Genomic DNA, 13845 nt, shown 5'->3' with positions numbered 1-13845 from the left:
GGGTTCCCGGTCACTCTACGAAGAAAACGACACCAAAAAAACATAAAAAACTCATGTCGACCTTTTTCCATGTCGACCTTGTTCCTGTCGACCTTTTGTCCATGTCGACCTAAGGTGTGTTGACCAATTGGCGTCGACCTAAGGTGTGTCGACCTTTGTGCTGTCGACCCTGAGTCCCAGACCCAGGTACACTCCCCAGTGCGGGCCAGGTAAACTCCCCAGTGCGGCCAGGTACGCCCTCAGGTACGCCTCCAGTGCTGGTGAGTCCCTCCAGCTACATTGCAGGTTTTATCATAATCCATCTGAAGTTTCCGGCCCCTTTAAATGTCAGCGATAGTACTAAACGGATATAAATCACTCCCTGCTATCTCCCTTTCCCAGGCTTCCCTGGGAGCTCGTTACATTTCTAAGAGAGGTTAAAATGTAAATGTAACAAAATTCCGTGTTAATGTATTTTGATTCTGGGCTCGGATACAGAATTCCTATTTATTCCCATGTTGTTCAGAGTGTCCTGCAATGAGGGATAATCTCTATTTTACCTCTTCCCTGCCAGCTCCAAACACGAATGAGACAGACACTTTTATTTTCTGACAGAGCAGACGCCAGCATATATCTATTACATGTGAAATAAAATAACGCTGTTTTCATCATTACACAGCGGCGGTCAGGGTCACTCTATTACATGGAGGTTTTATAGCTATAGCTGCGAGTACAGCTCTGCTGTAACTGTGTTATTGTTGGAGCAGCGTCCGCTGCATTCTGCTCCAACACTCTCTCCTCTCCCCCCACTCTGTCACTGGGCTGTAGATTAGGTCCTTAGTATCGGCTGATAGCGTGGTGTCACCCTGCGCGAGCCGGGCAGCGGCGTGCTCCTCTGAACCAGACGCAGGAGGCCGTACTCAGACAGAGGAACTGCACCTACCATAGTGTGGCAAGATGGTGATGCAGCGTCTATAGGCGAGTGTGCATTTCAGCCCTTGCACACACACTCGTGTACAGATGATGGAGCCTCGCTTATCTTGGCTTCTCTGCTGCGCCTAGGTGCACCATGGCTAATAAGCATCAGGGAAAGGCTATGTAGCAACATTACCACAAAGACACCGCGTCCTACTCTTAATCGTAGAGATAACTTCGAGCTCCCTTATCCACCTTCTCCATTCACTATTCATGCAATACAGAAAACATGGCCTGTTGGGTATATGAGTGGAGGATAGAGAAATTGTGTACAACTGTACAGAATACCTACTGAACTTGTTTGACACATGAAATCTGTATACATCTATATAACACGTCTAAATTCTTAAAATTCCACTGGGTTTAAGTCACAGTTGTATGCAAGTTCGGTTTGCAGACGGATCTTGCGATTCCTGGGGTTTGCGTATCGGAATATGCTGGCAAATGTATCGTTACCACCAGAATGGGCTATATTCTTAAATAGCTGCTACAGTATACACTTATTGATCAAGTCACTGACTAGGAAGGTGTCAAACTTACGCACAAATATGGCAGTGTGCACTGAGCAGCTTCTTTGTTATTTTACTGCCAATGTTTAATCTGTGCTAGTGTTCGAGTGTCAGCTTGGGGTTCTGCTAACACGGCAGGAGCCGATCCTCTTGATTCCATCACCAGCAAGACAGATCTGCAGATAGAGGAAGGGTCAGGTCTGCCGGGCAGAGCTGCAGATAGAGGAAGGGTCAGGCCTGTCAGGCAGAGCTGAAGGTAGAGGAAAGGTCAGGCCTGCCGGGCAGAGCTGCATATAGAGGAAGGGTCAGGCCTGCCGGGCAGAGCTGCAGATAGAGGAAGGCTCATGCCTGCCGGGCAGAGTTGCAGATAGAGGAAAGGTCAGGCCAGCCGGGCAGAGCTGCAGGTGGAGGAAGGGTCAGGTCTGCCGGGCAGAGCTGTAGATAGAGGAAGGGTCAGGTCTGCCGGGCAGAGCTGCAGATAGAGGAAGGGGTAGGCCTGCCGGGCAGAGCTGCAGATAGAGGAAGGGTCAGGCCTGCTGGGCAGAGCTGCAGATAGAGGAAGGGTCAGGTCTGCTGGGCAGAGTTGCAGATAGAGGAAGGGTCAGGCCTGCCGGGCAGAGTTGCAGATAGAGGAAAGGTCAGGCCAGCCAGGCAGAGCTGCAGATGGAGGAAGGGTCAGGTCTGCCGGGCAGAGCTGTAGATAGAGGAAGGGTCAGGTCAGCCGGGCAGAGCTGCAGATAGAGGAAGGGTCAGGCCTGCTGGGCAGAGCTGCAGATAGAGGAAGGGTCAGGCCTGCCGGGCAGAGCTGCAGATAGAGGAAGGGTCAGGCCTGCTGGGCAGAGCTGCAGATAGAGGAAGGGTCAGGCCTGCTGGGCAGAGCTGCAGATAGAGGAAAGGTCAGGCCAGCCGGGCAGAGCTGCAGATAGAGGAAGGGTCAGGCCTGCTGGGCAGAGCTGCAGATAGAGGAAGGGTCAGGCCTGCTGGGCAGAGCTGCAGATAGAGGAAGGGTCAGGCCTGCTGGGCAGAGCTGCAGATGGAGGAAGGGTCAGGTCTGCCAGGCAGAGCTGCAGATAGAGGAAGGGTCAGGCCTGCCAGGCAGAGCTGCAGATAGAGGAAGGGTCAGGTCTGCCGGGCAGAGTTGCAGATAGAGGAAGGCCCGGCCCTGCTGGGCTGAGTTGCACTTGTCAGAAAAGTTTCATGCCTGAAATGTCTGGCATTCCTCTAGCAAAGCTTCCAGATAAGTTGAACCTTCAAGTGCAGAACACAATGCCCCGGACACTGGGGCGGCACAGGGCCATAATTGGCCATAGCATCCCATCTCCTGACACTGGACTAAAGATAGTTTCTAATCTGATGAAGGGCAGAATACAATGTCATTAATTATTCCATCCTCCAAAGTTTACCGTGCCGGCGACAACTATTTCCCTTGGAGAGTGTAATTAACACTGTGCGTCGTCATTACATCAGAAGGTATCCTGGGATCATGGAGATTTGTGAGTATGACATCATGTATGTGTCACGTCTGCAGCATAACCTTGTGTCTGCGTGGTGGATGTGGGAGTTTTAGGATAGTATAATATATATTCAGTATATCCTATAATATAATTGTGAATTTTTAGTGTCTGTGGCTGAAATTGTGGGTGTTATAGCAGATTCAGTACTGTATGGAATGTCTTTTTTTTTTTTTTGTAAATTGAAGCTTCAGCTGTTGCTTTTTAATATATGACCGGTGTAAAGCTTTCATATAAGTGTTTAGGTGCGGTTTATAATGGGAGGGGGGTCGTGTGCAATCTCCATGCGCTGATTACACTCCGGCACTGTGCCAGACTGTATTGTGTATGGGGCGATCTGTGCCCACGCTATGTTTCCAGTGATTACACTGGTGATTATAAGGCAGCATCGGAGAGGTAAGTATAGGCTATGGGTGCAGGGTGTGCAGTGTAGGCCTGGATTATTAGGACACAAGGGGGTAAATTTACTAAGATGGGAGTTCTATTTAAGATGGGATGTTGCCCATAGCAACCAATCAGATTCCAGGTATTATCTTCTAGAACAGGCATGTCCAAACTGCGGCCCTCCAGCTGTTATGAAACTACATATCCCAGCATGCCCTGACACAGTTTTGCTGTCAGAGAATGCTAAAGCTGTGTCAGGACATGCTGGGATGTGTAGTTTCTCAACAGCTGGAGGGCCGCAGTTTGGACATGCCTGTTCTAGAAGGTGCTAGATAAATGAGAAGTAGAAGCTGATTGTTTGCTATGGGTAACATCCCATCTTAAATAGAACTCCCATCTTAGTAAATTTACCCCAAGAGCCTAATCACTGGGATCCATTACTCCCTCGTATGCTTGGCCACATCAAACAATGCCCATCCAGTTACCTGGCTGTGAGTTAATGTTCTAGGAAAAAGACAGTACACACAAGGCAGACGGCAGGGTCACCCAGGAACTTCGGGTTTGAAAGAAACACTAATGGGGTCCCGGTAATTTTACCTCCCACACTCTACTATGTAGGGACAATTGCCTGTCCTGTTAGTGGATTGCTAACTTACCTACATGCAGGAAAGCCAGACATGTTTTAAATTGAGCCAATATTCATGAAAATGCAGTCTATACATTTGCTAGATATCAGTGACATCACTGAGAGCACAACCTATCCAGTCACTAGGAACCAGTGACATCACTGATAATGCAACCTATCCAGTCCCTAGGAGCAAGTGACATCACTGAGAGTGCAACCTATCCAGTCACTAGGAACCAGTGACATCACTGACAATGCAACCTATCCAGTCGCTAGGAGCAAGTGACATCACTGAGAGTGCAACCTATCCAGTCGCTAGGAGCCAGTGACATCACTGAGAGCACAACCTATACAGTCACTAGTAGCCAGTGACATCACTGAGAGTGCAGACTTTCCAGTCACTAGGAACCAGTGACATCACTGAGAGTGCAACCTATACAGTTACTAGGAACCAGTGACATCACTGACAGTGCAGCCTTTCCAGTCACTAGGAACCAGTGACATCACTGAGAGTGCAACCTATACAGTTACTAGGAACCAGTGACATCACTGAGAGTGCAGCCTTTCCAGTCACTAGGAACCAGGGACATCACTGAGAGTGCAACCTATACAGTTACTAGGAGCCAGTGACATCACTGAGAGTGCAGACTTTCCAGTCACTAGGAGCCAGTGACATCACTGAGAGTGCAACCTATACAGTCACTAGGAGCCAGTGACATCACTGAGAGTGCAGACTTTCCAGTCACTAGGAGCCAGTGACATCACTGAGAGTGCAACCTATACAGTCACTAGGAGCCAGTGACATCACTGAGAGTGCAGACTTTCCAGTCACTAGGAACCAGTGACATCACTGAGAGTGCAGCCTAACCAGTTTATTCTGTTACAAGAGGTTATACAGTTTATTCTGTTATTAGATAGTTTATTCTGTTATTAGAGGATATAGGCAAACACAGCAATATTGTCTATGTCTGCCTCAAAATTCATATCCTCAAGGAACGAACAATGAAAATAAAAATCCTGGGATTTCTGTTCTGGGTTATAATATAATAATTTTCTCTTCCCGTGACCTGAGTAAAATAAATACAGTGCAATATTTTTTTTACCTTATTTCTGTAGCTTATAATTTAATAACAGTTCCTGCCAAGTTTAAACAGACAGATCAAATGGTTTGGATCAAAACAAGTGATTTGAACTGTGTTCACCTTATTAATAGCTGCTAGTCCAGACAACGCGTTTCACAGACACACAACAGAGTAAACATTGGGGCTCATGTATTAAGTGCATCTGATGCGCACCACAAAATGCCATCATTTTACTTCATAACGCCTGAACGGGGCACCCGGTGAACATCAATCAACATTTCTCCATACCAAGTTCTGATCTGCTCCGTATACAGACTCAGTCGCACACAGATATTTAAGTGTCGCCTATCACGTTGCGACTAAGATACAGTTTAAAAAAAAAAAGAGACAGACGCTAGCAGGGTTGAGCGGGACCGGCAGGCTTTCTCGCACCAGGCGTCTCCCGCTACATGGCGCATTAAGGCTAGATGTATGATGGCACATCTATATATATTCGGACACAGACACATTTTTGTTTATTTTAGCTGTGTTCCAAAACATAGGCCCTCATTCCGAGTTGATCGCTAGCTGCCGTTGTTCGCTGCGTAGTGATTAGTTAAAAAAATGGCAAAACTGCGCATGCGTATGCACCGCAATGCGCACGCGTGGTGTACGGGTACAAAGAGCATAGTGGTTTTGCACAGGTTCTAGCGACGCTTTCAGTCGCACTGGTGAACGCAGAGAGAGTGACAGGAAGAGGGTGTTTCTGGGTGTCAACTGACCGTTTTCTGGGAGTGTTTGGAAAAACGCAGGCGTGACCGGGCGTTTGCTGGGCGGGTATCTGACGTCATTACCGTGTCATTCGTCGCAGCAATCATCGCACAGAATATGTAACTACAAGGCTGGTCTAGTTCTGCACAAAATGTGTTTGCAGGTGCTCGGCTGCACAGGCGTTCGCACTTCTGCAAAGCGAAAATACACTCCCCCGTGGGCGGCGACTATGCGTTTGCACGGCTGCTAAAAGTAGCTAGCGAGCGATCAACTCGGAATGAGGGCCATAGTAAGGTTACAGTTATATAATAAATATGGTTTTAAAGTCCAGACTGTCAGCTTTAATTTGAGGTTATTCACATCCAAATTAGGGGAAGGGTTTAGAAATTACAGCTGCTTAATATGTAGCCCCCTCTTTGTCAAGGGCCCAAACATAATTGGACAGTAGTCTCAAACGCTGTTTCAGGGACAGGTCTGGGCTATTTCTGTGTCGACCATTGTCATTTCGACCGTTAAATCTTGTTGACCTTTTGTGTCCGTCAACCATAACCACTGTCGACCATATGGTGTTGACCTATTGTCTGTCTATCTAGACAGTGTAGATCTATTCCACCACACCCAAAGGAGCTCTCAGGCAGGCCGGCCATCTTGTGAAGGTCTTGTTCTGCAAGACCTTCACAAGATGGCCGGCCTGCCTGAGGCCATCTTTCCCATCGCAGAAGTCACGTGTGATATCACGCAGCTGCCCCAAAACCGGCCCGGACCCGTCGCCATGCCCCCGCAACTCTGCATCGCTTCCCCCGGACGCCTCTGCCTGTCACTCAGGCAGAGGCGTTTGCATCAGTGAGATGCGATCACGTTTCCCTGGTTGCGCACGCGCAGAATGGACCCTACATGTGCGCATAGCCCCAAAAATCGGGAAAATGCGATCCGCGATCTGACCTGAATAAGGCCCCAAAGCTGAAAGTCTGCAATTGTATCTCCATTGTTAAATTGCAAATCTATTGTGGTGGCGTACAGAGGCAAAATTAGGAAAAATGTGACCGTGTCCAAATAAATAATGACCTAACTGTATATGTAGCTGGTCTGTTATATACAGTATGCAACTGGCCATATATATATATATATATGTATCTGGCTGTGCTGGAGAGTATAGGGGCTCACAGTTTTGACAACACGCAGAGGAGCAGACCTTGTTGAGGCTGAACCATAATATCTGTCTGGAGATCATCAGCCTCAGACACTCTCAGGATGTTCCTGACGCCATCACTCTCTCCCCGGCTCCGATGCTCTCTCCGGCACTCCTGGAAATGTTCACTTCTTGCTACAAATGGATTTGGCTGGAGATCACAGTGTAGTGTTGGCTCCAATACCTAGAGATGTCGTTCCTTTATGCCCAGCGGCTACAGTTATATCTATCTCCCTCACATCCCTGTTACTTCCCTGTCACAGCTTCAAGCAGGTCAATCAATACTGAGAATTATATACAGAGCACAAGGAGTGGTACTGAACAGTTGTCTATAAGCACAGAAGTACACATATTGAGAATTGCAGACCATACTTGCCTCCTTCTGGGAGGTCGCACAGGAGGGGGTCGGTCTGGGGGCCTGGAGGAGCTGGTCCAGGGGCATGGAGACGCGATCGCTCACATTACCGGCAGTGTATAGCAAGGGGCGGGGGTATGATGACGTGATTAAGCGCAAATCGCGTCATCGCCCCTGGGGTGAGCTGGGGAGACGGATGCGGGAGACTCGCCCACTTCCCTGGGATGCCATACGATTTTCCCAATTTTCAAGAGCCTTCCGGCCATTCCAGGAGGGTAGACAAGTATGTTGCAGACAGAACAAGAGGCGTGGTACTGTGCAGATGCCTACAAACACAAATAATTGATCCTGAGAATTGCATACAGAACAAGAGAAGTGGTACTGTGCAGTTATTTGTAAGAAAGAAAATACGCACCTGCTTACTGTCATGGACTCCCCGCAGGGTCTCCAAAAATAAGTGCTGGGAGAGTGACCAAAGTACAGGGCGTGGCTATGCCCCGTCATTCATCATGAAACTGTTTTGCGCCAGTGACCACATGGGACATGGTTACCACTCCCCTGTACTCTTGGGTCCCTGCAAAGACCCAGGCCTTGGTAATCCACACCCAATTCCTCCATTCCCGGCTCCTCTGACTCCCAGGAAACCAGGCACCACTTCCAGATGACCCTGCCCTTCCATGTGCGGTGGGCCAGGCCATAATGATGTGGTTGTTGCCAGGCCCCTCCTTTGCTGTGCGAGGGTGCAATTTTTATTGTCATTATACAGCAATGAGCAAGGATAAACGTGTGCATTGTATCACCAAGACCAAAATCATAATGACGTGCCTCATAAAATGACTGCGCCTATGAACCAAGATGGCCTTCACTGTACTTATTATCTCTACTCTGCCATCTTGCTTTGCAAACCTGTGGGAAAAATATAGGTGCAAGTCTAGGCCCATGGCGCATCCTCAGTGAATAAATCTGTAGCATCACAGTATTATATTTCCAGGCTGACCTGGAATGACTCTGGGTCCTTATTGTGTCACTGAGAACAGCAATGTTTTCCCCTCTCAGATAGCAAAGATTATATATGCTGGGGCCTGGCAAGGAGGCACACGTTGTCCTGCCTGATGTGTAGACAGTACTGAGTCAGCGAATATTCCTTCCCGTGCTCTGTACCATCCCGGATCACAGAGCCATTGCTCATACCTACAGGAAATAATGTTCTCTGCAGCTCGGAGGCTTACTTATAAAGTCCTGTAATAATAATAGTGCTGAATATTACAGGAACACGCGGCATGAAGTCTCTGTTATTTATGAGACTGGATTTCCAGTTCTGTGTAGGGATGAAAAGACTCATTTTAAATATATCCTGTATTTATTATGGTGTTAGCAGTTTCATTTCCTGTTCTCCTGCTAACAAGTGTCCTGCCAGGCAGCACTCCTTGCTGAGGTCAGCGCTTATTGCAGGGAATAGAGGGATAGGGCACGACGGGCAATGTAGGATCCTCGTTCTATGCTGGGGTCAGCGCCAATAACCATTATTGCAGGGAATAGAGGGATAGGGCACGACGGGCAATGTAGGATCCTTGCTCTATGCTGGGGTCAGCGCCAATAACCATTATTGCAGGGAATAGAGGGATAGGGCACGATAGGCAATGTAGGATCCTCGTAGGGCATGATGGGCAATGTAGATACTGCCCTCAGCATGAGCATACTTCCCTCAGCACTACCATACTGCCCTCAGCACTCCCATATTGCCCTCAGCACTCCCATACTGCCCTCAGCACTCCCATATTGCCCTCAGCACTCCCATACTGCCCTCAGCACTCCCATATTGCCCTCAGCATTCTGATACTGCCCTCAGCTTGAGCTCTCCCATACTGCCCTCCACACTCCTATATTGCCCTCAGCATTCTGATACTGCCCTCAGCTTGAGCTCTCCCATGGGGATCAGTACTAAATGCCGCCGGTCGGAATCCCGGCGGTCGAAATCCCGACGCCGGAATCCCGACCACACAATCCCGACAGGGGTGGCGAGCGGAACGCAGCCCCTTGCTTCCATGCTGCCCTCAGCACTCTCATGTTGCCCTCAGCATTCCGATACTGCCCTCAGTGTGAGCTCTCCCATACTGCCCTCAGCGTGAGCTGTCCCATACTGCTGCCCTCAGCTCTCCCATACTGCCCTCGGCCAGTGCTGTGCCCTCCTTCCCCTGTCCATCAGGAGTTATAAGCACACCATGTGAGTCTGCATAGGGGTGGCAGTTGGAGACCACGTGCTACTTCCGCACTGTAAGTAAATGACATACAACTGCACATGAGCTCCCCAATCTCCAAGCAGTAATCTGTGTGCTGCGCTCCTTCTCTCCTGAGAAACAATGAGCGGAGGGAAAATCACAGCCTTTGAGACAGAAGTATGTTTTCCATGTTCTGTTTTCACAAGGAGTGTCTAATTGTGGTCTGGAACGGCTGACTCGGGAGGAGCCCTAAATAACATTTCTTCTCTCTCTTTTTTTTTTTTTATTGGGTTATTTTATTTTTTGTTGTTGCTGGAGGAACGCAGAGAGAGAGAGAGAGAGAGAGAGAGAGAGAGGGAGAAAGAGGGAGAGATTATTTCATCCTTACCAGAAGTTCTTCCAAAACCAGAGCAGCTTCCCCACATCACAAGGGTTGCTTGGAATAAAGCAGGTGCACCGCACTCAGAGCTGGATTACAGGACACCCCCCTATTATTTCCCCAGACACTACAAGTGAATTATAATGTATTGATGGCCTGATCTGCTCTTCTCCCTATAACGCCACCTCTGCTATGAGGACAGTTTGGGCTTGTGGGTCAGATCTGGCAGTCTACAAAGGGAGAGCGCAAAGTTCGAAAGTTTTGTGTGTTTTCAAAAGTTTTATTTTGTTAGGAGTTTCCTGTTCTCTCCCTCTCTCTGAGGTGGTAGAGGAGTCTCTGCCAGCAGATATATAAGCCCACGGTAGCGTCTGCAGTTTCTACTGTTTGTGTTGGGGAAGATAAACTAATCCAACATCAAAACCCAAACATTCTTGTTCCTGGGAAGTCTAGTATTCTGCTCTGTGGGGTAACTGGGGACTGTGTCCTAACGTGGCACCTGCGGAATTACTTTTCCTGCTGCTTGGTCCTGTCATTGTGATCTCGTACTAAGATAAATGTTTTTATACTATTATGGTGATTGATTTATTTGGTGATTCCACATACAGTAATAGCCTAAAACAGTGGTTCCCAAACTTTCTTGAATCACAGCACCCTATAGTGTCAGCAGTGTTTTCGTGGCACCCCTAGGCCCAAAGTTTCTTATTGAGAAATCCATCAAAAATGATTAATTTAAGGAAATTGCGCTTCTCTGTCATCCTTAGATCAGTAACAGGTGGTGGACAGAGCTGCGCATCTGTTTGTCAACACATTTTATGTTTGACAGCCACCAGATCTGGTCTTGCCCATCACATTGACCATAAATAATTTGAACCACCAACCCGTGGCACCCTTCCAAGTGGCTTGTGGCACCCAGCTTGGCAACCACTGGCCTAAAAGATGAACCTGAAACAAAATGCCACGTACTGTACTAGCCATGGGAGTGGTTTGCAAAGATTAATGTTAACTTATGGGCACTACCCTTCTTCCCACCTGCACCGGCACTGCGGGGGTCCTTTCAGACACTGCCCACCCTGCTGCAGCTGACCATGGGGTCTATTCATGAAGCAGTGAAAAGTGTGGAGAAGTGAGCCAGCGCACCCATGGCAACCAATCAGCATTGAAGTAACATTTATCATTTGCATACTGTACAATTGTACGGAGCAGCTGATTGGTTGCCATGGGCAACTTCTCCACAGGCTCACTTCTCCACTCTTTTCACTGCTTCATGAATAGACCCCCATGAGAGATGGCTGGTTTCGTTATGCCATGTAAATGCATACGGTAATTGGGAATTGCAACTGCAAAGATCACCATGAACATTGAAACCTGTGTCCTATTTCTCACTGTAGGTGTTGCAACCGAGAGAGGAAAGCGCCGATTCAGCTTCATGTGACAATCTGAACTATGGGAGAGAACGATGGCGACAAACAGGCGCAGGCTGGGCAGCTCTTTGAAAACTTTATCCAGGCCACAACATGTAAAGGAACCCTGCAGGCCTTCAACATCCTCACGCGGCAGCTAGAATTGGACCCCAAAGATTATCGCCACTTTTACACCAAGCTCAAGTCCAAGGTCACCAGCTGGAAAGCCAAGGCTCTATGGAATAAGCTCGATAAACGGTACAGCCAGAAGGAGTACAAGAAAGGGAAAGCATGTCTGGGCACACAGGTAAATTGCCGCGGCTTTTTGCTTTACCTACTTTGTATTTGTTTAATATATATATGAGAAATGTGCAATAACGTTCCTCTTGCAGGTAACGTTCTAGGTTCTCTAAAGGTGCTCGTATGGATCTTGAAGAGTTAGTTTTCCAATAGGGTTGCTGATTTTTGAGTCTCCTAATCCTAGAGTACTCCTTTCAATATAATAGTACCCATGTATTGAAAGAGTCACGTTTACCACGGGTGTGGTATGTAGAGTCGACCACTATTGGTCAACAGTAAGTAGGTTGACGTGGTTTCTAGATCGACAGGGACTCTAGGTCAACATGTACTAGGTCGACATGACAGAAGGTCAACGTGAGTTTTTGCACTTTTTTGGGTGTCGTTTTCTCCGTACAGTGACCGGTAACCCCAATTAGTGCACCGTAACCCCTCGCATGGCTCGCGAGCATCGGGCAAAGGGTGGTCATTCCGAGTTGATCGTTCGCTAGCAGTTTTTAGCAGCCGTGAAAACGCATTGTCGCCGCCCACCGGGGAGTGTATTTTCGCTTTGCAGAAGTGCGAATGCTTGTGCAGCCGAGCGCCTGCAAAAACATTTTGTGCAAAACAAGACCAGCCCTGTAGTTACTCTTTGTGTGCGTTGATTCTAACGTTGGAGGGTTGGCTTTTGACGTCACACATCCGCCCAGCGTTCGCCCAGCCACGCCTGCGTTTTCCCTGGCACACCTGCGTTTTTCTAAGCACTCCCTGAAAACGGTCAGTTACCACCCAGAAACGCCCACTTCATGTCAATCATCCTGCGTTGTGCCGTGCAACTGAAAACTTCGCTAGAACCTGTGCAAAACCACAAAGAACTTTGTACCCGTATGTTGCGCGTGCGCATTGCGGTGCATACGCATGCGCAGAAATGCCGTTTTTTAGCCTGATCGCTGCGCTGCGAACAACGGCAGCTAGCGATCAACTCGGAGTAACCCCCAAGGTTCTATTCCCAATTGTAGTCCACGTGGATCGTAAAGTATGAAAAAGTAAAAAAATAAAATAAAAAAAGTGAAAAACTCATGTCGACCTAAAACATGTCGACCTAGAAACCATGTCGACCTACTTACTGTCGACCAGTAGTGGTCGACCTAGAGACCGGATACCGTCCACCACACCCGGTTTATGTCTAGTTTGACCACACACACACAAATTTACTCCCTGGATTTTCCATTTTTGCCCATAAGGGGCGTTTAAACTAGTGCAGCTTCTCAAACGCGGTAGAGTTTCTTGCTGTCCAAGACTGGCGCCTCATAAGGGGAGTGGGCACATGTGCAGTGTTTGGATGCCCCCTTCACCTTGGCGCATGTGCCAGAGCCTGCAGCATATGTGCATATTCCCGGGAAAATAATATCAGCGCCGTTTCCCCAGAGAATTCCTCTGAGACTGAGGAGTCCGCCGCAGAGGCTACGTTTGTTCTGTGGCTGCTCCCATTACAGATCGCTCATTGCTGTACCCCAGCTGTCAGAATATACAGCCCGATATGTTACATTTTCCACCTTTTCCATTTTTATTTCAAGTGCTATACATGTTATTGTATCTTTTTTTTTATTATGATCATTTCTGTAACAAAGCATCGCACTTTGTATCTTTTTTAAGCATTTATAAGTCTGTTCATATGTTTTGGAACCTTTGTCTATTAAGAAGCTTTTGGTTGCTTAAGCTACCGTACAACTATAATTATTGTGAGACTAATCATCCGAGCGATTGCTCAATTGTAACTAAAGTGATTGGGGAACCTGTGACCCTGATCCCTTAGGTGGCGGCAAACTAGTAGCTGATATAGGGCTTGTGCGAATTTGCAGTGGTCTGCGATCAGATAGTCGCGGCCCAGCCAGAGTGAAAACCCGCCCCGTCCAAGTCTGCGTACGCCGTGCAAAAAGCTTTGCAGACCCCGGCACAGCTGCAAATCTATTCGCAACTCACTCACCATCAAATTATTTTTCCAGTCTGTGCGCAGCCCAGGACTTACTCCTACAGGGCGATAGAAACAGGCTGGTCGGGCCGGACCTGACGTCACACACCCGCCCTGGAAACGCTTGGAACGCCTGCGTTTTTCCTGATACACCCAGAAAATGTCCAGTTACCACCCACCAAATGTCCTCTTCCTGTCAATCAGCCTGCGTTCGCCTAGCGATCAAAAAAGACACAGGGT

The 13845-nt window shown here is 48.1% G+C and overlaps 1 protein-coding gene across 12 annotated transcripts in view; it reads left to right on the top strand.

Moving 5' to 3' along the window:
• The window catches only part of MICAL2 (microtubule associated monooxygenase, calponin and LIM domain containing 2), a 278508-nt gene that overhangs the window by 29123 nt on the left and 235540 nt on the right, over nt 1–13845 (top strand). For all 12 annotated transcript variants that reach the window (XM_063946422.1, XM_063946420.1, XM_063946416.1 and 9 more), the window contains exon 2: nt 11346–11664. In XM_063946422.1, the coding sequence (XP_063802492.1) occupies nt 11401–11664 (264 nt within the window). In that variant the 5' untranslated portion in view covers nt 11346–11400. The remainder of the gene's footprint in view (nt 1–11345; nt 11665–13845) is intronic.

This window comes from Pseudophryne corroboree, chromosome 11, assembly GCF_028390025.1.
Source record: "Pseudophryne corroboree isolate aPseCor3 chromosome 11, aPseCor3.hap2, whole genome shotgun sequence".
Classification (NCBI taxonomy): domain Eukaryota; kingdom Metazoa; phylum Chordata; class Amphibia; order Anura; family Myobatrachidae; genus Pseudophryne; species Pseudophryne corroboree.
This window is presented reverse-complemented; position numbering and strand designations above follow the sequence as displayed.